The sequence below is a fragment of the Mustela putorius genome, unplaced genomic scaffold (assembly GCF_011764305.1).
Source record: "Mustela putorius furo isolate JIRA1106 unplaced genomic scaffold, ASM1176430v1.1 tig00000275_pilon_pilon_pilon, whole genome shotgun sequence".
Lineage (NCBI taxonomy): Eukaryota > Metazoa > Chordata > Mammalia > Carnivora > Mustelidae > Mustela > Mustela putorius.
In genome coordinates this window covers 16,405,434-16,430,601 of record NW_025421341.1, presented here as the reverse complement: position 1 = coordinate 16,430,601, position 25,168 = coordinate 16,405,434, and the positions used below count along the sequence as shown (strand labels likewise).

General features: G+C 34.0%; 1 protein-coding gene across 4 annotated transcripts in view; it reads left to right on the top strand.

Annotated features, from left to right (window-relative positions):
- ERBB4 (erb-b2 receptor tyrosine kinase 4) overlaps window positions 1–25,168 on the top strand; it is a 1,164,764-nt gene that overhangs the window by 767,621 nt on the left and 371,975 nt on the right. For all 4 annotated transcript variants that reach the window (XM_004767012.3, XM_004767010.3, XM_004767013.3 and 1 more), the window contains exon 4: window positions 16,262–16,396. In XM_004767012.3, coding sequence (XP_004767069.1) covers window positions 16,262–16,396 — 135 coding nt within the window. The remainder of the gene's footprint in view (window positions 1–16,261; window positions 16,397–25,168) is intronic.

Here is a 25,168-nt window from a genome sequence, read left to right as displayed (position 1 = left end):
CCTTCTCTTTCCATTCTCTGTCAGTAGGTAGAGGAGCTGGTAAGAGTTGATCAATGAGATACTAGCTCAATATAGTTACTTATGTAAAGGCTGGATAATTATGGAGGAAACCCTAGATTTATTTACGAATAAACCAGATACAGTAAATGGCTAGTCAAAGACCATATGGGCCAACAGCTTTGCTTGGCATAGAGAATGTTTACAAAGTGGGGCACTACCCAACAGATTCTGGATTTGGGCCCCTGAGAACAATACTGAGCTCTGGCAATCTTGGAGTCACATTGTTTCTTGGTAACATTCCTCTGAAGCTGGCAGCCTCTGCTCCTTTTAGCTGCAGTAAGTCCTCCCCAGTTTGGATACTTCCAACCCACTCTGTTCCTGAAACCTCCCTCACCCTACCCATTTAAGGCCAATCCCTAGGAGATGTTTGAATTCAAGTCAGCATTTCATTTTTGTCAATTAGACATTTAAAAGAGGACATATTGTGGAATTCATTATTGTCTAGACTGTTTAGCAATAACTTACTATATGTTCTATGGATAAAGGTATAAGAAATTTTTGGTCTTCGTTTCTGACTATTTTTGTCCATTTACTTTCTGAGAAATGGTCTTTTTTAATGTATTCAACGAGTAATGATGTATTTTGAATTGACTTCTCTCTACTTTTGAAAAGAAATGTTGGTTTACATAAAAAATTTAATGTGGTACATCTTTCTATTATTAATATGCATTTGCCACCTGTCAGCTGAAGAGATCCAAAATTGCTTATTAGCAAAGTTGAGTGAATAAATGGATAAAATGTATAAATAAATGAACTTCTACACTTTAGGATGTCTACACTGTGTGGAAGGATTTTCCTTGAAAATGTGCCAACTTTTTTTTTTTTTTTTAACTTTTGGATCACATCTTATTATCCTAGCTGTAATTAGAAATCTTGTGAAATTAAGAACCATTAAATTCAATGAGTTTTCAGCATCGGAAATTTGCCCAGAGGCACCCAGCCGATGGGTCTGCCTAGGATTGGGTTTTCATAGAGTTCTCCCTCCTCTCCTCCTATTGATTCTAAAAGGGAGCGTCTTTTCCACTTAGCTAATTAATTACACCTGCCAACAAGCAGATGGTTCTGCAGGCTTTGAAGCGTGGAAATAGCTAGGTGCATATCAGCTAGCTTAAGCTTCCTTCAGTTGCAATTTAGATCATAACTCTTGAAGCTGCAAAGAAAATAAGGTATTACATAATTACAAAAGTTACAATATTTTAAATTTTTTTTATTTAAAAATGTATTCTAAAATATAAATTATCGTCCCTTTTTTAAAATGCAACACAAACATACTTTTAAAACAATTATGTTTATCATCTAGTTTGGAACAATACTTGCCAGATGTTACCATCTAATTGTTCTGAGCTCTGAAGTAAAATGAAACTAGAGGGGGCCACTTAGAAAATTGTTAAAAATGGTTTTGAAAATATTACAGTGTTTAAGTAAATAATTTTTTGTGTTGTTGTTGTTTAATGATAAAAAATATGTATATGTAGCATGGTTAAAATAGAACTGAGGGCTTTAGTGGTACTTTCACTAACACCCCCACTTGTATTACACATTTTTATGCTGGTCTGGTTAGTCTTCTTTATTATTTTTTTTTTCCCTTGCATCTCAACCTAGGTAGCTTTAAATAAAGATTATCACTGGAGCTTAATTTTCTATGTATAATTCTTTCAAATATGACATAGCTGTATAAACACATCCTACAACATAAATTAGGCATAGAATATGAATGCATACAAGATAATCTATGAAATATGTGCCGATTTTATATGTGAGAAAATTTTAGTTAAGGTCTTTATACTTCGAAAGATAATGAAGTAATTAAAATTAAACATATCCTTTTGTTAGAAGTAGAATAAAAATTCTTCCAAGTAGGGGTGCCTGGGTGGCTCAGGTGGTTGAGCATCTGACTCTTGATTTCAGCTCAGGTCATGATCTCAGGGTCCTGGGATTGAGTCGGTGTGGGGCTCTGTGCTCAGCATAGCGTCTGCTTGATATCTCTCTCCTTCTCCCTCTCTTTCTGCTGGTCCCCCCACTTGCTGGCTCTCTCTCTTTAAAATAAATAAATAAAAGCTTAAAAAACCTCTTCCATGTACAATATTTTATATTCTTTTTTTCTCAAAACATTTATGAAATTAATGTAAATAAAATTAATATACCAAACTCAAAAATAAAATCACCTCTCTCCTTTTCCACTATGTTTTTCTTTCCACTATTTTAAATAAAAGTTATCTGATAGATGTATCTAAAGGTGGATATATTTAACTATTTCAAATAAAAAAGAAGGGGGCGCCTGGGTGGCTCAGTGGATTAAGCCTCTGCTTTCGGCTCAGGTTATGGTCTCAGGGTCCTGGGATTGCGCCCTGCATCCCGCTCTCTGCTAAGCAGGGAGCCTGCTTCCCTTCCTTTCTCTCTCTGCCTATTTGTGATCTCTGTCTGTCAAATAAATAAATAAAATCTTAAAAAAAAAAAGAAGGATAAATTTTAAAATTTATGCCTTAAGATACCTCAAGCTTCTTTACAATTGAGTGGTATACAATTTAATTCAATAAGTGTACCTGCAGAAAGGACATTGTGAGAAAGCGACATTAACCATATGTTTTAATTTTGAATTCCTTCCTCTCCCACCATATGAGCTTCACCTGACTTGCCTTTAAAATGTTCAGGATATTGAGTTTAATGTTAAAATAAACTTTCATTGATTTGACTTCATTAATTTGAATGCTTCATTTTTTAAATTTCTTTGTATTAATTGTTTAGCAACAATAGGGAAAAATAGCATTAAAAAGACATTGCAGATTTGGTTAAGAGAACCAGATGCCCTACACATTTAAATTATACATTTTCATATATTTTAGAAATACAGTTGCAAAGCACGTAGAGGCAGGTTCTACAGAGGCTATGATTTTGGATAAGGTAATTAGAAATCATTGTGCCCTATGCATTAAAGCAGAACTACCAAGGACTAAGTGTAGAGGAAGTCCCCACAGTACTTGAAAATAGTCAAGTTGCTGTTCTTTCTTTTCTTAAATTCAACCTTTTTACTGAATTGAAGGGTTTTTCCTTAAGTAGGCTGAATTCTTGAAATTTTATTGTGCTGCTTTTTCCTCTGTGTCTACTTTTGACAGAGGCAAAAGGAATGCACCTCCAAAGATGAGGTTGGGATATAATCCAAATCTCTAACAGAGCCAAGATTTTTTTTTTTCAATGCAAAATTTTTCATGTAGAAAAGATACCCTAAAAGCATAATTTTACCTTTCAACTCAATAAAATATTTTCAAAAGGGACTTCAGGGAAATTACTCTGAGTTCTTAATTATACTTAGAAGTAGATTATATAATTTGGAGTTGTACCTCACCTCTGCTTAAACTTTATTTTTTTCTTTAAATTTCTCAACCTTTCCTTTTATTATGGGAGAATAAAAAGTTTAAAAGCAGGATCTCAACTCAGCAGTTAATGAGTTGAAATCATGGTTTTCTAGAACTCCTACCAGTTATTTACCTCTCTAAACTTCAGTTTTCTCACATGTAAAATAAAATTAACAATAATTACCTCATAGGATCAAGATTAAGAGAAAGACTGCATTATGAAGATATTCAAATAAAGGCAGCATTGACCAAGAGGCACTGGAGTGATGTGTGAACCGTGGGCTCTGGAGACCGCTATGCAGGCATTTGAATCCTAGCTTGACCCCTATATGTGAAGCATTCAGCACGTGTTTAATCACTCTGTGTGTCATTTGTTATGCCATTGGGGTATTAGAATCCTACCCAGAAAAAGAAAACTCTGAATTTAAGGATGTTAGGTAATTTTATGGATGTCCAAAACCCATAATATACTATTAAAAGAATATCTGAAAATCATATAAGTAGAATATAATTTTTAAAAATGGAGTACATAAATATATTTGTTTTAAAAAGGCAAGCACAAGCCTATATATTCTAATTTTGACCAATAACCCATCTCTAGCTCTGTCAGAAGTGTATTTATAAGAGGGAGCAGAAAAGATTGTTAAGCAGGTTAGAAGAAATTTTCTTACCAGAGAATCTTTCTTATTTTCCTAATAGTAATAATAATAATACATCAATTGAACATCAGTTCTGTAACAGATAATATTGTGAGCATTTACATATATGAACTCTTCTTCTTACAGTTGCCCTGAGAGAGAGGTACTATTAATATCTACTTTATAGGTAAAAGATGGAGGCTTGGGGAGAATAAGCAATGTGATTGAAGCTCCACAGGCAATCTGTCGTGGAGTCATGGTTACCCGGTCTCACCCCATAGCCTGTGCAGAATTTACATCCCATCAGTCTTGTCTTCTTGAACGTTGGCACCTGGAGTTGACTGACTCATCCGAAGTTGTTAGGCAGATTGGCACTTGAGTCATTTCCTCACATCCAGCCTCAAAGAGCAGCCAAATACCTGAAATAATTTTTAAATCATATTTATTAACCTGGGGAAGTGAAGGCATTCTAAAATAAGAATGTATCTTAATTTAGAAGACATGATAAGCTTACAGAACTGTACCAGGCCATCGTGGATCCTATTTTATTATGATATTGAATGTCACCAGATGAAAATAACTTTTACAATGGGGAAAAATGAGAGTGGTCATTCTAGGAGCCATAGAATATAATGATTTTTTAGAAATCATTTAAGTACTTTCTGAAGAAATTTTTTTTTTCAGATGTTTTACCTATCTAGCTTTAACAGTTAAAATCTCTGAGCAAATACAATATTTGATTACATCTTGTCTTTATTCAGGAGTAACGGCTTTCTTTTCCTTATATTAACCAGCAGTATTATTATAGTAATGCTTGTTACACATCAGTTTTTATTTTGCATTTTACTGATTTAATTTAAAAAAACTTAATAAATTTAAATAATAGCATGGAGCAGTCTCACGATCCTGTTCAACCCCGAGCTACAGAGATGTGTTTAATAGTGCTGCCTGTTTCCTAATTAATCCATCCTACTGCAGTAAAAATGCCAGATTCTTGAAACAGAAGAGGAGAGCTCAGCTCTCCCTATCCTTTGGAATTTACCCTTGTTTCTCTAAAGTGCAATGGCAATAGTGGAAAGCTCGCCGGGAAATTGCCAGTGGAATCAATGGGACCTGTGAACTATGCACCAACCTGAAGTGAACAAAGGGAAATCTGGGATGCCTAGGTGGCTCAGTCATTTAAGTGCCTTTGGCTCAGGTCATGATCCCCGAGTTCTGGGATCAAGTCCTGCATCCGACTCCTTGCTCAGTGCAGAGCCTGCTTCTCTCTCTTCTCCTTCCCCTGCTTGTGCTCTCTCTCTCTCTTTCTCTTTCACACACACACAAATAAATAAAGAAAATCTTTAAAAACAAAACAAAATAAAACACCCAACAGAGGGAAATCTAACAGCTCTAAATGTTGTCACAGAATGTAGTTACAGACATGACAAGAAATGACTCAAAATGTCAACTAAATATCCAGGATTACTGTGTGGGAGAAATTGTAGTTACAGAACTTATGTTCTTGTTCTCAGAAACATTTCTGGCTTATGAAATACAGATGATCACATTTTTTTATTAATCAAATTTGGAAGTACATTGTAATAATATGTTTGCTTAATATACCTAGGTCTAAAATTGTTACGGTATGCACCAAACTTAACTCACCAAGATTTCGTGTGATTCTCAAAAGTTTTCGTTTGGTCTTCTTGCCTCCCAAAAGATCCATGCTTTAGGCAGTATATATATATATATTTTTTTTTTTTAAAGATTTTATTTATTTATTTGACAGAGAGAGATCACAAGTAGACGGAGAGGCAGGCAGAGAGAGAGAGAGGGAAGCAGGCCCCCTGCTGAGCAGAGAGCCCGATGTGGGACTCCATCCCAGGACCCTGAGATCATGACTTGAGCCGAAGGCAGCGGCTTAACACACTGAGCCACCCAGGCGCCCCAGTGTAGATATATTTTTAAATGATTTGGGTAAGGGAGGTTCCTGAACTAAATAACTTAATTTGAAATAGCTACCATTTTTTGGAGCACCTAGTATGTACCAGATGCTTTATATACATAATTGCAATACTCACTGTAGTTCAGCAAGGTAAATATTATTGTTCCTAATTGACAGATGGTAGAAAAGAAAACTTAATTTGTCTGAAATCATACAGGTAAAAATAGCAAAGATGTCCTTAAAATATTAACTGAGCTGTAAATAAATTGTGGCATATTCATATAATGGAACACTGGACAATAAAATGAACAAATAACTAGTGCAGGTAACAAAGTAAATAAGTCTCAAAAACATTATTTTGAATGATAGAAACCAAAAAATATATGTAATGTCTGATTCCACTTGTATAAACTTAATACACAGGAAAAACTGAGCTATGGTGTTAGAAGTCAGAATAGTGTCTTTGTGGGACTTGATTGGGAAGGAGTAAGGAGAAATTTCTGGAGTGACAAGTTTTTTGTGTCTTTTTCTGAGTGGTGGTTACAGGGATATAGATGCACAGACACTGTGTGCATGAATATGTAAAAAACATAGAGCTTAAGATTCATGTACTTTACATATGTAAAATGCATGTATGTGCATAATATGTATGTAATGTATACTATTTTTTAAAGCTACACTGACTTAAAACTTTATACAAACTAACTCCAAAGCTATTTTTCTATTTTGCCATAGTATTTGATATTCCAGATTTTGAAGCCAATGCTTTATAAAATGATGATACTTGCATTCAATTATTTATTCCTGATTTTCTCCAGATTAAAACTCTGTTTAAAAAATCTACTTAGGGGCACCTGGGTGGCTCAGTGGGTTAAGCCGCTGCCTTCAGCTCAGGTCATGATCTCAGGGTCCTGGGATGGAGTCCCACATCGGGCTCTCTGCTCAGCAGGGAGCCTGCTTCCTCCTCTCTCTCTCTCTGCCTGCCTCTCTGCCTACTTGTGATCTATCTCTGTCAAATGAATAAATAAAATCTTTTAAAAAAAATCTACTTAATTTGAACATAATTGTGGGTTTTTAAAGTTCAATAGTACCAGCTTCTCTACATTCTTATTTTATGACTTATTTACTTCCTTATTTTGTAAAACAGTGTTTTTATTTATTGTTTTTAATATCATTTTGACAAATAGGCATTTTAGCGAGCACATCTGGCCCCCAAAGCCATATATTTGTTATTTTTAAGATTCTTACACAGCCTTTTAACAATCTTGATGTTTGAAATAAGATCATCTTACAAGATTAAGTCATTCTTCTTTCTCTTGCTTTATCTTTTATTTGCAAGTCTTAGCTTGCCAGCATCAAAGATACACAGCAGTATTATTTATTATTACTGTCATCAGAACAAATCCTACTTTTCTGAAATACTCTAAAAAAGTAGTGAGGAAATCACACATTGTGAGAAGAGTTATTAAAACTATAAAAACTAATATTGTAGGTGAGATATTTGAAAGTGACCTTGCAGTGTATCTCAAGCTTATTGTATTAAAGCCTATAAATAAAAGGGACAAATAATTTCTGGGTACTAATATGACTTTCCCCCTTATTGGTAATGAAAACATTGAACTCTGCTGATTTGTTCTACTGAAGCTATTATATTTCCTGGAAACTTGGAGCAGTTGTTTAAGAGGATTGTTGTCTGTAATGAGGGCTTTCTGTTAGGTAGGGGAATAAAAATATTTGATCTTTATGTAAGGAGTGTTCTATTTTAATGGTAAAAGTAATGAATTTTTCATTCTTTCTCTTTATATACATTTAATTATGTTGATCAGTATCAGATAGTTACTTGTGACTTCTGCATCTATTTTTCAGAATTCATACTTAAACCTTTGTTTATATAATTATTGATATAGTTTTAATATATTTTCCAATATATTTTAAAATACAATTTTTTTAAGATTTTATTTATTTATTTGACAGACAGAGATCACAAGTAGGCAGAGAGGCAGGCAGATAGAGAGAGAGAGGAGGAAGCAGGCTCCCTGCAGAGCAGAGAGCCCGATGTGGGGCTCGATCCCAGGACCCTGGGATCATGACCTGAGCCGAAGGCAGAGGCTTTAACCCACTGAGCCACCCAGGCACCCCTAAAATACAATTTTCAAAACATTAAATCCTCTTCAAAAGAAATTAAAAGTTAGGATACATTAACCTACTCAGGTGTTTATTAATAACCTTGGATAGAGATCAAGTTTTCCACAGTATTTTGTAAGTGTTTCACACATTGGTAGACCCTTTTTCAAATAAAATATAAACTTCTTGCCTATGAAAACTGCATTTAAAAATAATATTACTAAAAATGATAATATTAAGGTAATTAACATTAAAATAATAATTTACAATTATTAATCATTGGGGAAATGCAAATTAAAGTGATACCACATAATACCAACCAGAATGTCTACAGTGAAATACATAGAAAAAAAGAAGAAAAAAAAGAAACAGGGTTAAACAAGGCTAAGAAGCAAGTAGCTGCTCATATACCACTGATGGGAATATAAATTGGTAAAAAGCACTTTGAAAAACAGTTTGTCACTATAGTCCAGCAATTTTATTTCTAGGTATGTATGCAATATAAATGTGCACATTTGGTTACCAAAAGGCATGTTCTAGGATGTTAATAGGAGCATTATTTGTAATAGCCCAAATGTGGAAGACACTCAAATGCCCATCAGTATAGAATGGACAAATAAAACATTCAATTCCACACAGCAATGAAAATGAACAATGTGGATGAATTTTATAAACATAGTGTTGAACAAAAGGGAGTCAAATAAGAAAGAATGCATATGGTATTATTCCATTTAAAAAAAAAATACCAAACAAGGTGAAAGTGATTTTGTTCAAACTCAGGATAAAAGTTCCTTGAGGGAGTGATGTGAAGAAGAAAGCATAAGAAAGACTTTTGTGGTGATGGAATGTTCTATTTCTTGATCTGGGCGCTGGCTACATAAGTGTGTTAGTTTGTAAAAATGGATTGCATTTGATATGATCACATCTATGTGTATATGTTATGCTTTAGTGAAAAAGTTTGAAAAATAATGTATTTCTTGAAGTCACAAGATATATGTTTTATAAGTATCCAGAAGATGCAAGGAGATTTTGAGTCAGTATGACGGAAACTGCTTGTTGTCTCCCAATACCTATTACCACTGACTAGCTTTTAAATAGTGGAATCTCTGCGAGATGCTAGAAGCTGAATTAAGGAATAGCAGTAGGTGTAAAAAGAATAAGATAAATTAAGAGACATTATGAGAAATTTTATTTAGGATATTAGACTGATTAAATATAGAGATGAATGAATTAATGGTTAAGTCTCAAGTTTGGAGTCTACTTGACTTTCACAGCATGTTATTCTGATGTTAACTGAAAAAAGGAAATACAGGGTGAGTAAAAGTTTGGGAGAAATTATTAGGGGTAAATATTAAACATATTGGCACATACAGAGAATTATATGATGAGGTAAGAGAACAATTTGAAAGGGAAATCCTATAATCACAATTTAAGGACAATTACAAGCAAAACTTATTTAAAAAATTTTTCCAGACATCAATGAGTTTAAGTAGATTACTACTTCTCTAAGAGGTAGGAAGAATCAATACATTAAGATTACACTAGTGTTACTCAATGTTTTATATACTTCATAATGGGAACACTGTCTAGTATATGAAGAGGAAATATGACTTACATTAGGCTAACAGTTCAGCAACCAAAAACTGCCTTACAAATATCAGTCATGATGTGTTGTTACTGTCGTTACAGTCATCAAAAACATTTGAATTTCTACTATGTACTTGACACTTTTTTTTGACACTAAGGTCACAGGAAGATGTATGTCATGCATCTTATCCTCTAGAGATCTATAACAGGAGAGAGAAGACAAGTACACAAAAGGATAAAGAAAGTGGGCTAGTATTCACTCTGTAAGGTGAATGGTTCAGATAAGTCAGTGTTATGTGAGCTACAGACAGTTAGCCTCTAAAAACTAGACGGTCGTAGTAGACTTCTCAGAGTTAAGATGCAAGCTGAAACATAACGAGAGCTAAGAATTCTACACTGGAACATTATGGAGAGCGTTACTGAGCTCTATGCAATTGAAATCAAGATATTTTTGCCATTATTTTCTATTTTAAGCTGATTTTCAGCCACTGAATCTAATCATTTCTTCTTAAAATTGCCTGCTCAGATCGGAAAACTGTCCACTGTTGCTTCCTAGCATTCATTCAGTATCCGCATCCATGAGCTTTTGACTCTGATCATTGAGCTGAAATACAGAAGGTTACTTCACTGATTTACATTATCACCCTTTCCCCACTCCCAATACAAATGTGACATTTCAATTTTGCACACTTCAACTCTCCTTAAATCATCTGTATAAAAACTTCAAAGCTTGATTGATGATGAATGAGCCATTGTCTCCTCAAGCACCCGGTTCTCATTAGCCTTTAGAGTCTCAGCTTATTAATAATGAACCTTGAGGGCTGACCCAGTGGGGTAGCAGCAATTCATTGTGCTCCCAGCTGAAAGGTCTGGGTTTGGGAAAGATATAGGAATCTCTGGACCAAGTCCATTCCAGAGATGATGTATTAAGTATCACAGGTGGATGATGTGAGCTATATTACTTTTGTATCATTATCTGCCAACAGACTTGTGTGGCTTAAGGTGATGACAGTAAGAAAGATACATTGCTTTATGTCTGAGAAAACCCAGTGACTGCATCCTATAGCTTTATCTTGAAAAGGGGCTTTGCCACTTTGGATTCTGACTTCTTGATTGTGACCTTTGGCTTGATAGGCAACATAATTCTGATGTATGGATTAGCCAGACATTCCCACAGTAATTAGACAAGTGCAATATCTCTAATCTTTATTTATTTTATTATTATTTTAACTCTACAGTTGACATGCAGATGGGCCATGCAAAATAAGACATTTAGATATACAATCAGGGATTGAGGTTAAGTATTTCATTCTTGCTTATTTGATTTTCTTGTATTATCTTTGGTAGCTTTGTGAGTAGTAGTAAAATGTTTACTGTTGATACCAATCATGTAGACTCTAGTGGAATATGGGTAACTGCATTTAAAATTATCTTTATTTTATAAAAAAGAAAAAAAGAAAGAAAGACATTCAATCTTATTTATGAAACAGTTACAAATTGTGCATGGGGTCAAAGCAATTTTGTCAACTTCTTAAATTACGTAAGGAGGTCATATTAATATATATTTTCAGCAGGGATGCTACATCACAATTAGGCTATTTCATACCAGGCAGGGGGGAAAAAAAAAGCCATGATTCAGTATTTTATCACATTTTCTTTTGAAAGAATATATTTGTAAAATGTCAACGATTCTCATAATGGTCACTCATCCCCAAATTCACTGTAATAACTAGCATTTGAAAAGAAATGAAGAGTACAAAAGAACTTATTTAAATAAAATAAATATTTCCTTCTTTATTAGACTCATGCAAATGGGAAATCAAGGGGAGAAATAGTCAAATGGACAATCTTTTGGATTGGAAGACTAAGACACAAGTACTTTATGTTCTCTCTTAAATGTCATATTGGCACTTTACACTGTTCTAGAAAATAGTTTAAGGAACAATATGAGGTAGATTTATAATTCAATGTAAAAAACATGCTCTTAGACTTTATGTAACATATGCTAGGTAATTTGCACAGGTTTGAGGAAATTTGTTGTGTCCAGGATAGCTCAAAATCATCATTATTCACATGAAAAATAATACTGAATTTGATTTGCAAGATAGGTTTGGGATACTGATGAAAATGTCTAAATGTGACTTATAAATATCCAACATACTGCTTGCAGTAATTTTGTACATTTTCAATTGTGAGCATTTTATATAATAAAAGCTATTTATCTTTCAGCTTATAAAAACTCCACTTCAAAATTCTCTATTTTAAAATATTTTTCATATACTCAAAATATATGTGTATTGGTCTACTCAAATATATTTTTCTATAATCAGGCTATTACATTTGATATCATAGAACAAATATTTATAGTGATAATAGCTTCTGCCTTGCATTATGCCAGACTCTGGGGATATAGTTTTGACCAAAACAGAAATGACCTCTGACATAGTGAAATATAGAACCAGTTGAGATAAACTACAGAGCATTTAAGGAAAAAAACAACTTTCGTTTTTACTTTGATTTGGTTGGAATTCAAAATTAAAAGATATAACAGAAGTTAATTGATCAATGATGGTGCCAAATTCCACGTTACTTTTGTGTTTTAAGTTTGATTTAACAAATATTTGTTGATTATCTATTGCTTCAGGTTTGATATAGATACAGAACTGAAAAATATTCCTTGCCTTCCTAGAGTTTAATCTAGTATTTCTGTTATAAACTATGTGCTATATATGTTAAATTTGATGTATGGGAAAATAGTATGGATTACAAATTACTTACTCTACATACAAAAGGATTCATATTTTTTACTTAACTTGTATGCATTAATCTAATAGGAAATGTTTGATACTCAAACCTATTTAAGTGTTTGGCAGAATTTTTAAATAGTTAAATATTTTTCATAGAATATCATATTTCATATATCTTACCATATTTAATTGTGAAATTTATCAAAAAAGACAATTTTGTGAACTCACTGAGAATTTTTTTATTATATAAAAAAATCAGTTTTTTTCCAGCAGTTATTACAATGACCAAGAATCTACATGTGTTTCTCTTAATTTTCTCTGACCTATTTCCTACAGTGGATGTGAAATACAATAGATGGGATTACCCTGAGGTCATTTACTTATTCTTTAAGTCCTTTCACTTTTCTAGGCTTTGGGCACCTTTATTTGAATGTCAGTTACACTTGTGCTTGTTTTCTATATTACCTAGAATTAGAAATCCTTTTTTTTTGGCCATGGTTTAAAAATTTAATTATTAATCACTGTAAGGGAAACTGTCTTGGTGTAACACAGATCCAGTAAGCCTTTCATAGAACTTGTGACAACTCTACTGTTCTTGTTTCTTGGTAAAGATAGATCTAAAGTATAACCAGACATTTTCCTGATACCTTCTTGGATAAATATCTTACCAAGCATTTCTCTTTTTCTAATCCTTCTTTCTAACCTAAAAATGCAGCCAAGCTGTAATAGTCAAAAACATTAGAGATCCATTTTGTCCAGGAAATAATCTGTGTCTCTAACAACTTTCTTAAAGGTCAATATATTCCTCTAGAATTTTCTTAGTTTAGAAATAGATCTAACTGAATATTTTACCACAAATCATATTAAATTAATGTTTACAAAGGAGCACCTGAGTGGCTCAGGTTTCCACTTAGGTCATGATCTGAGAATCCAGAGATTTAGCTCTATGTGGAGCATGGAGCACGTTTAGGATTTTCTCTCCTTCTCACTCTGCCTCTCCACCCACCCTACCCCTATGTGCACACACTCAAAAAAAAAAAAAAAAAAAGATTTGCATAAAGTTATAAACTCTCAAAAAATTGCATGAAGTTATAAGATCAATATAAACTACACCAAAGAATTAGTACAATATTAACATTTCCTTACCTATATTTAGGTAACGAAATTGATAAATAAATGTAAGGTAAAGTATATGTTAAAACTCCTCTATAAATGTCAATAAATTGCTCATTTTCTGACTATAGTGTTTGACATTCACCATCAGAGTATAATCTAGGCCAAATATAAAGGAAAGGACTATTTTCAGGGAAAATAGACACATACACAAATAGATTAAATGTGCCTTATAAATCCATCAATAAATACTAGAAGTTTATATATCTTCCTGATCAGACTTGCTAGCAGATGCTGGCTTTGAATTTAGGGTGTTATCCAAGCTGATCATGATTGTAGTCTTAATTTGAAATTTTAACATGTAAGATTATACTTGAATTTTTACTGCCTCCTTTCTAAATCCTTTTCCAAGTATAAATGAAGCTCTTGAACAGCATATTTCTGAGAAACAAATGTCAGCATTGGTAGCAGATTAATATTGTTGAAGGGATTTGATGAGATTATTATTCAGTGTAATATAATCTGATTCCATTTGAATATTTTTAGATAGGAAGTTAGAGATGGATACTATGTTCCTTCAATATGAACTATTTGAATTACAATGTGAGTCCTGAAAAATATACTCTTTTGACAATATTTGAGCTATTATGTTTTCTTCTCACATTTTTTTTTTAAAGTAGAACTTTTCCAAATGTAGAGTGAAAAATAACCTTCATTTCCTGGATAGCAGTCAAAATCTCCTTTCTTGCCATCTAATGAAGAATTATCTTTAGAGCAGAAGAGCATCACCTAATGTCTCATGAGAAAGCTATTAGTATGAGATGGTCACATTTCATAGATAGAAACTTAAATGCCAAACATTAATGCAGAAATCCATTTTCACAATCTTTCTTATGTCTTATATCTCCTTTCTGCTTTGATGAAGATTGTATGGATAGGTCATGAAAAATAATGAACTGGATTTTAGAAGTAGAAAGATGATCTAATTTCTTTTTGTTTCTTTTTTTTTCTTTCCTCACCTGAGAAAATGGAACCAATAGTCAGTGAAAGGACCAATGATGAGAACGGGAGTGATTTTAAATGTGGAAAGCCCTGTGATGTCGATATTAATCTGGTGCATTTTATACACACAAGGCAATAAGGCAATTGAGATGTGCCTATCTCTCTTCCACAAATACTCCTCTTATGGTGTCATGTGTTCCTTTCATTCTTTTATCTCTCTCCTTGGTTTAAGGTGACTCTTAAAAGTTTAGCTTTGGATACTGCACAAGAGATTATTTTTTCGAGGCCATCATGGGAAATAAAGTAGTTGCCTTCTTATTATTCATGTTCCTCTTCTTCCTCACTAGCAGTCTTGGTTGTTTAAGTTTTGTTCAAGTAGCAATTTGTCTACTCAGCCTCCCTTATAGTACAAATGCTCCTGGGATACCATTCTGGCCAAGAAAATGCCTACATAATCGTTGGGGAGAACATCTCTTCCCAAATAGAAAGTCAGAGCCTCAGTAGGAAGATGTCTCTTGCTTGCTCTTCTGGTTTCAGCTTGCCTTGAGTTCGGAAAGACACTTAGATACATCAACCTTCTTGTGTCTGTAATGAATAAAACCAACACACAAAACAGATGTGGGTTCTATGGACACCACTACCTCCTATAGGTTTCCTATGTGAGAAAAATTATCCTCTATCTATATAAATTACTGTTAACTGTTTTTGTTACTTGTAACAAGGTATTATGGACTGAGATTTAATTTCTCTTAAGTTGTTTTTCTATTGTGTAGAAGGGGAAAATGTGGTGGATATTGAGCAGGAAGTTGCTATGAGTATTTCTAACCAATTTCTTCAAGTAGTAAGGATGGTATTTTCAAAAAAAAAAAAAAAGTACTTTTGGAGGGAATATCTCCCCACTCCCCCAGATAACTTAAAGCAATCTGCAAGAGAATTATATATACTATCAGCCACTGAACAACTTAGCTGATCAAGGCCAGTGTGAAGTAGAGAATCAAGTAAAAATTGGCTTTAGTGTATTTTGTCCCATGGTCCTGCCATTGTTGCAATGAGCCATTAGGTTTTTATTATAGTTTTCTGTTGTTCATAAAGAATCATTGGCAATTCTATTGATTCCATTTGAGAGAATCAAAGAACATTTCTTTGAAATTGAAACATTAATTTTAGCTTTCATTTTGTTTTAATTACTTCCTACTGACTCCAGTCAATGTCACATGGACTAATAATCTTTTTAAGAGAGATAAACAAGTTAAATGGCCAAAAGAGGGAACTGGTTAAATAAATATTATTTAATTTATACTGTAGCGTATTGTAGTTTCATTAAAAATAATGTAGAATAATATTTAATTACCATTAAATACTCACCACCCAATATTAAAACTAGCAGGTTATGAAATATTATATTCAATGTTATTCCAATTTCAGAGTAAAAAAAAAAAAGGAAAGAGACTGAAAACTTCTATACCAAATATGAAGAGTGTATTTATATTATTTATATTATGAGTGATTGTATTTCTTTGTATTTTTCAATCTTTCCCAATTTCTATAATTAATTTATATGACTAAGTGATATTATAAAAGGTGCCTTGGCTATTAATAATGTGACTCTAATTTAACATTGAAAACACTTTAAGAATAAATCACTTTTATTGACTACCTTATCATCAACAAAAAGTTTGACAAGATCTCTGTTTGTTTGTTTTAATACAGAAATCCTTAATGGTGGAGTGTATGTAGACCAGAACAAATTTCTTTGTTACACAGACACAATTCATTGGCAAGATATTGTTCGGAATCCATGGCCTTCCAACCTGACTCTGGTGTCAACAAATGGTAGCTCAGGATGTGAGTAACATTATCTTTCTTAATGTCTCAAAATGTTCTTCTGCTTCTTGTGAAAACAAACAGCTTATGTTTATCATGTCACTAATCATATTTTGAATTTTGATTGCAGCCATTCAAATGTTCAGTTATATATAAGAGAAGAATCTTCTATTAGCTCTCCTTTTGGTATGATAACTTCCCTTTTATAAATTCTCATTTCCTTAACATGACTTCTTTTGCTAAATCTAAAAACTTTACTATATTTCTAATGTCTAAGCATTCCAATGTCTAAATATTTAAACATCTGCCCAATTGTCCATAAACTTAAGACTGGTGTCTAACTACTGCTTCGGTTCTTTGTGACCCATGTACCACTGAGAAAAATGTGGTAGGACAAAATTAAACCTTGCTATTCACTATAATGTTTTAAATTTTTAAAAAATGGTGAACACTGTAAAACTCCTAAGCCTCCATTTGCCCCTGAAACCTTTATGGTAATACTTCATGACAATTCCAAACAGTATAAATAGAATGGAGAATTACAGATTTCATAAAGAGCTATATGTTACATTCTGGTGTTAGTCATTAGCCTAATAAACTACCCAATTTCTCATGCTTCAAGTGTATTGTTTCTATCACAGAGGATTTATCAGATTCAGAGTGTTTAATATGATTAAATGATAAGCAAGTATAATTTGAACTATATAATTAAAATTTTACAAAATTACTCTGCCTGGAACCTGTTTCACTTTAATAAAGCAGGCTATATGGTCCCCACATTTATTACTACTGACATTTGTATGAGAACAGAATCCTTATCAAGTGTTAACCTGGGTTTTATATTTCTCATCTGTTATTATATATTTCCCGCCTGAAATCATAAATGTCTTCACACAGTTCGATAATTATTTGCAATAGTGCTGATTGTGTTATGACACTTTTGTAGGAAATCAAACTCCAAGGGACAATTATTAAATTTCATGATGGCCCTAATAATATAATGGGGAAATATGAATGTATTTGATCCAAACTGACAGCTGTGTTTTTAATAAATGGCTAAATTTTTTAAAGTAGAGTAACAGAATTTTCTTGTCACCTTTGAGTAGAAATTTGTATGAGATTTCATCTTTACAGCATTCAAGTTGCCTACCTTGTAAAATTACATGTGAATAAAACATTGAATCTGTTCACACTAACAAGACAAATGATGTGCTTCAGAAACGGCTTCCATTTTCAGTCTGCCCATACTATGGTTTATTTTATATTTGGGGATGTGGATTATAGTGGATGCATAAGAGGAAAGGGCTACTGACTTAGCTTATTAGAATGACCAGCTTTTAATGCCTGAATGAGACCAGGCAAGAATGAAGCCCAAGAGAGAAGCCGAAGGGAAGTCTTACCGGATGTGGAAGAGGAAAGGTCTGGGGGGTTGCTGCACTTTCACAGATGGCATCTCTTTGTGCTGTTATTTGTGGGCAATTTTGGATGGTGTGCCTATAATTAGGCAACTGTAGCTGCATTTGTTTTGCATGCAAATAATTGCAGGTGCAAAAATTATAAATGCAGAGTAGAGTCGTAACAATTGGTCCTTTACAAATTAACCACCAATTGCTTACTGAAGTTTCATCCTTTACATACTAGTTCTCTTTGCTGATATACTGCATGACACCAAAACTGAAAATAATGAATTCTCTGGTCTTTGAATTCTGGTTTCACTCTGACTGAATTTTTTCCTCTACTTTCTCCCCGTGGATGATAACAGGTACCACATGGCTTTAAGTAGGCTCCATGCCCAGCACGAAGACCAGTGCAGGGCTCGAACTCACGACTCTGAAATCTCTGAACTGAGATCAAGAGTTAAACCATTAACCAACTGAGATACTCAGGCACCCCTTCCCTCAGGGTTTTAAGTGCAGCTTCTATAGTGAGGACTTCCAGAACTACAGTCACCCAATCAGTCGCCAAAGTTAAAAACCTGGTGGTCACCATAGACTTCTCCTTCTTCTTGGTTCATGGCATTTGTTTAATCATTAAATCATACTGAATTTGCCTTTTTCTTGATTTTACATATTTCTTAACATTGCCATAGCTGTAATTCAAGTTTTCATCCATTGTCTGAGTTACTGAAATCATCTCTGAATTCTTAATAATTTTTGAGTCCACAAACCCTGTGCCGTCTGGTGAAACCAATAGCTTCCTTCTTATATTAATTTAAAATTAATAAATAAGTACAAATAAATATTTTATATCATAAATGCATAAAAATAAATAAATCCATTAAATAAATTTTAAAGGATTACAAGGAAAATTAATTATACTGAAATACATTTATCAACATACTTAAAAATAATTATGTGATATGGTAATATGCTTCTTTATTAGTATGTTAAATTAAAAATATATAATAGTAAAATTAATGGGCAATGTAATTTTGTAGCTGTGATAGGCCTAAATATTATTTTTAAAATAATCACTTTAATAAACAGTGCCAGGAAAATTGGATTTGTGCATGTACAAGATTGAACTTAGACTTTTATCTTACCCTAAATGGAAGAAATTAACTCAAAATGAATTAAAGACCTAAACACAAAACTATAAACTATAAAATTCCTAGAAGAAATCATGGAGGAAAATGTTCATGACATTGGATTTGGCAATAATTCTTGGAGCTGTCACCAAAAGCAAAGACAACAAAAGCAAAAATAGAAAAATTGTGCTACACCGAACTTAAAAACTTCTGTGCATCAAAGGACATGGTCAAAAAAGTGAAAAGGCAACCAACAGAATGGAGAAAAATTTACAAATTGTATATCTCACTAGGGGTTAACATCCAGACTATATAAGAACTTTTACAACTCAACAACAGAAAACAACCTAATTCAGAAATGGACATGGACTTCAAATGGTGTTTCCTGAAAGATGATATACAAAGATGATCACTTTGGTTTTTTTAAAAATATATTTATTTATTTATTTATTTATTTCACACACACACACACACACACATGCACACACACACACACACGCACACACACAGAGCCCAAATAAGGAGAGCAGCAGGCAGAGGGAGAGAGAAAAGCAGTCTCTCCGCTGAGCAGGGAGCCCGATGTAAGGCTCAATCCCACGACCCTGGAATCATGACCTGAGCCGAAGGCAGCCACTTAACCAACTGAGCCACCCAGGTGCCCCATCACTTTGATTTGAAATCCCGATCTAAGCCATGAGATACCACTTTACAGCAGTTAGAATGACTATTATCAGAATGATAGAAATGCAAAGTGTTGGTGAAGATTTGAAGAATTTGAAACCTCTCTGCACCATTGTGGCATTTCAAAGTTGTAAAATAGCTATGGAAAATAGTATGAAGTTTCCTCAAACATTAAAATAGAACTACCATATTATCCACCAACTCCACTTCATGGTATATATCCAAAAGGATTGAAAGCAGAGTCTCAAAGCATAATTTGCACACTTATTTTTATAGTAGCATTATTTATAATAGCCAAGAAGGGGAAATATCCTAAATGCTCATTGATGAAGGAATGCATGAACAAATGTGGTACACACGCGCGCGCACACACACACACACACACACATTATTCAACCTTAAAAAGAGAAGGCAATTATGACATGTTGCCACATGAATGACATTTGTTAAGCAAAGTAAGCCAGTCATAAAAAGACTATGTCTGCTTACAAAAGGTATCTAAAGTAGTCAAGTTCATGGAAACCAAAAGAAGAATGTGGTTACCAGAGGCTGAGAGAATTGGGAAATGAGGAGTTTCTGTTTAATGAGTATAGAGTTTCAGTTTTGCAAGATGAAAAAAATTTGTAGATCTATTCCACAACAATGTTAACATTCTTAACAGTACTAAGCTGTATACAAAAAATGGTTATGACAAGGGTGGTTATGACTGAGTGGTTCAGTCAGTTAAGCATCCCAATCTTAGATTTTGGCTCAGTTCGTGATCTCATGGGTCCCGAGATGGAGTCCCACGTTGGGCTCCCCACTCAGTGGAGAGTCTTCTTGAAGATTTTCTCTCTCTGTCTCTCACCCCACTGGCTCTCTCCTTCTCAAATAAATGGGTAGATAAATCTGATTTAAAAAAAGGTTATGACAGTAGATTTTAAAGTTGTGTGTTTTTACTGCAAGAAGAGAAAAAGAAAGAAAGGGGAAGGGAGAGAGGGAAGAAGGAGGGAGGAAGGAAGGGAGGAAGGAAGGAAGAAAAAAAGAAAAAATCTTATGATACCCATCAGAACTGGAATGCAGTATGAATACATCTATAGTTTCTAGTCATCACAGTGAAGCAGGTACACTTATCTTCATAAGTGATAAAAATCCTATATTTAATAAGATTAATGTGAATAATAATGTAAGGATTCCTCATTCAAGTTCAAGGACCTCCTAAATATATCCCCTAAGCCCTTTAGGGTCTCCAGGTCTCCTGGTTAAGAGCCCCCGTGTTTAACTACTCTCGTTGCCTCCGGTCCTGACAAATCCACCTGACAAAGTGCCACCAAAAGCTCTGTTTAATACATAGCTAACCATGACCCTGTCCAAAAACCCTGGTGCTGTAACTGACTCATGTGGGGGGAGGGGTCAATTCTTAACAAAACCAAAGGCTTGGAGTTTTTAGCAGATTCCTGCTTATTTCTCTCTATAATGGAATGAGTTCTTATAATTTATTTGTCTGTACTGCCTTTCCTTTTCTGTTTGCCAGACTAAATTTTGTTCATACTTTAAGACACTCATTAATTGTTATCTCTTGTAAGAAATGCTCTCTTCTATAGGCTAGATTAGGTAACTTTTCACCTGTAACCCCATAAAGAGCAGTCCTGAAATCTAGCATTCTTACTCTAAAATGAAAGTCCTTGAAGACAAGGCCCAAGTCATCATTTTGCCCTATTTTAGCACATAACGGATGGATAAAATTTTTATACTGAATAGACAAATAGATGAAATATATCAGTTCATAAATAAAAAAATAAGATGAATCTAAATACTTTATCCATCATTTATATGTAAGAATTATAATCTACAGTAAGGCAGCTTATTCATTTTCAGTCTTTTTCAGGTAAAAAATGACAACCTACATCTGTGTGCCTAATTTCATTTATAACTATATAATTATGTCATGCCATTTATATTTGTGTGCTACTTTTATTTTACTATACTTATAAGAAAAAATACATATGTCAGATTTTCCTTCAGTGTAGACTGATTTGCCCTACAAGTGTAGTACTTGCAAATCTACAAATCATACAATTTTGAAAAGAATTTAAGAATATTTGATTCTTGGGGCAGCTGGGTGGCTCAGTGGCTTAAGCCTCTGCCTTGACTCAGGTCATGATCTCAGGGTCCTGGGATCGAGCCCCACATCAGGCTCTCTGCTCAGCAGGAAGCATGTTCCTCCTTTCTCTCTACCTGCTTCTTTGCCTACTTGTGATCTCTCTTTTTCCGTGAAATAAATAAATAAAATTTATTTATTTAGTTATTATATTATTTATTAATACATATTAATATAATGTATATTGTTTATTTATTTATTCTTTTTTAAAATAATATTTGATTCTTAGGTGATATTTTGCAAAGTATTTATTACCACAGTCTTGGCTTTTTGTGCAATACTAATTCTTAATGCAAAAAAAGCAAAATCCTTTCAAGAACAACCTGGCTTTTCATTGACATAACTTTTGGACTATAATTGGAATAATGAAGAAAAGGTTTGGTGTGTCTAGAGAAGAAATTTTAAAATAGTAACACTCCTTTAAAAATACATGATTTAGGAATGATTTTAACCGAATTGTATTTTTCCAAAATACTAGAGGTATCTCAATCTAAACTTTAGCAAGGTATGAGAGGGATGAGTGTCCTTTTTATTAAAGAAATCCCTAGCAAGATTTACCTAACATTCTAATATACTTGAATAGGTTTATCAGTGGGGCTTTTTCAATAAACTACTATTCAGACTGAAAAAAGCATATAGTAAATGATGTTTCACTTGCTTGGAGTACTTCTAATCACTCTCATCACCATTAGAATGTCAAAATGATAGATATTAGTTGCCTTTGAAAAATTAAACAAATGGGAATGTATCAGAAGATAGTATCAGACACTATTTGCCAAGAAGACTGTGTAGTCAAGAGAATGGCACCAAACTGGTTGTTTGAGACCTCGCACTGCCTCTTGTTAGTTATTTGACCTTAGGCAGGTCACTTAAGCTCTCATTACCTCCATTTCCAGATCTATTAGAGGAGAGTGTCAAGAGCAGAGCTGAGCTGAGCTGTTAGATTTCAGGGTTTTAAGACAAAGAACCAATAAGAAGGCACCAGTCAAGCTTTCAATTACCTAATCCAATAGCATAAGCAAGAGGCTGAGCTGAAGAAAGCCTCAACTCCCACACTGCCCATTTTCCCCCACAGAAGAGCTCCGAGAGAGCTCAGGTGGATCAGATTGATCAGTTCACACATGGGGAACTGTTTAACTGCTGAGGGAGCCCCAAAGAAAGGCCTATGAAATTTTATGGATCTAGGAGCCAGAGGGCAGGTTGGAGGCAGAGAAAAAAGGACTAAGAGTGGAAAAGTTGAGTACTGAGTCAGAGTAAAGAAAAGGGTCTTAAGGGTTCACTTCTACCCATGACTTTCCAGCAAAGGCACCTGAGGAGGACCTCTGTCAAAGGCATTTGATGGGGTCACCTGGGTGGCTCAGTAGGTTAAGCCTCTGCCTTCGGCTTAGGTCATGATCTCAGAGTCCTGGGATCAAGCCCTGCATCGGGCTCTCTGCTTGGCAGCAAGCCTGCTCCCCCCACCACCCCCTACCTACTTGTGATCTCTCTCTCTGTCAAATAAATAATTTTTTTTTTTTTAAGGCATTTGATGAGTGGAGGAAACTGATCTAGTAAAGTAGCTATGCTTAAGAGCATGGCTTGTTAGGGGCTCCTGAGTTTTCCCCAGACTCACAGCACTGGCTGTGCACCAAGTCCGGTGTGGGTAGGGTAGCTTTCCGCTGTGAGACCTGCCAGGGTAAAGCTTTTTAAGTTGCCTGCGGTCAAGCTTGAAAGATCACACATAGAGTTTTGGCCAGGAGCTAATAATACCAACTTCATAGGGCTATTATGAGGAATAAACAAGTTCATACGTGTCAAAATTGGAGTAATTTCTTATGGTAAAGGAATAGAGTGACATCCAGTTATGATTTGATTTTCTACACGCATTAACCATACGTGGACAGTAATAATTTTGTAATATGTGAGTTATATTTTTATTATATATTAATTACTTAACATTTTATTTTGTTTCTGTTTCCCATGTGTTTAAGCAAAAGATAATATTTTGTAGCTTGAACTCTCTGAGGCACTAGAAGGAATAAACCTCAGATGCTCTAGGTCCTGTGGTCTCTTCTTCCGCTTACCCCAGATACACCAGTCATTCTCAGCTGCTTTCTAAAACCAAACGTGGGTTTAGAAAGCTATCCCACTATCCAAAAAGTAGAAAGTTCCTATGAAACCTTTTGAGTCAAAATGGCCTAAAGTAAAGAGTGTCCCTGGCTTTTCAAAAGTTTATATTCTATCACTTTTCTTTCACAAAAGACCAATGTTAGTACAGTAATGGCCTCTGTGTGTGTGTGTGTGTGTGTGTGTGTGTGTAAGTGAAAATCCTCCTCCATTTCTTTCAGATAACAAACAGGTATTATATTATTATAGGTCTTCACAAAGATAAAAAGGCCTATTGTGAATTTTGGAAAATGCAGCATACCCACACAACCTAATGCCAGAAGAGGAAAGGTGGAGGAATTGGCAAATTCATAGAACAATTATATTCACAAACATAATTCCAGTACTAACCATTTGTTTAAGGCAGATATGCTACCTGTCTTTAAACATTAGCAAAACATACGGGTGCCTGGGTAGCTCAGTGGGTTAAGCTTCAGCCTTCGGCTCGGGTCATGATCCCGGGGTCCTGGGACTGAGTCCCACATCGGGCTCTCTGCTCAGCAGAGAGCAGAAAGCTGCCTCTCTGCCTACTTGTGATCTCTCGCTGTCAAATAAATAAATAAATAAATAAAATCTTTTAAAAAAATTAGTAAAACATAAAGTTATATTTTTCTTTTAATGACTCCCACCTATCCTATAATTGCCCACTCCTAACTTATACTGCATGTTGTGTCCCATATAGGTAATTTTCTTGAGCTAGAAAATAATTGTATCTCAAAATAGGGTAGAATTAAATCTGATGTTCTTAGTTTATCCACTTTTGTTACTCCTTCAGTGTTAAAATTTTTACATAAGATAGGCATACTCTTCTAAGTTTGGCATTTTGTAGTTACAGTAAAAAATAAAAGTAGCAAGAAAGTTTATTCAAAGTACATTTCAGTACCATTTCAGCTTCTGTGTATTATATATGCACAAATCCATTTTTACATAAATGCATATATGGAATCAAGTCATGCACACTGTTTTAAAATGTTTTAAAAAAAAATAAAATAAAATGTTTTTTAAAAATAAAAGTTTTAATTATGGGAATAGAAAAATATGAAAAACAAAAAAGATAAATGAACATATATAAACTCTAAAGAGGTTGAAATGATTTAGAAATTACATTCTTCATTTATCCAAGCTAATAAAACAAAACAAAACAAAAACAAAAGAACTATGGATCACTTATCAATTTATTTTTTAAAAAATTTTTTAAAGATTTTTAGTTACTTATTTGACAGATCACAAGTAGCCAGAGAGGCAGGCAGAGAGAGAAAGAGAGAGAGAGAGAGAGAGAGAGAGGAGGAAGCAATCTCCC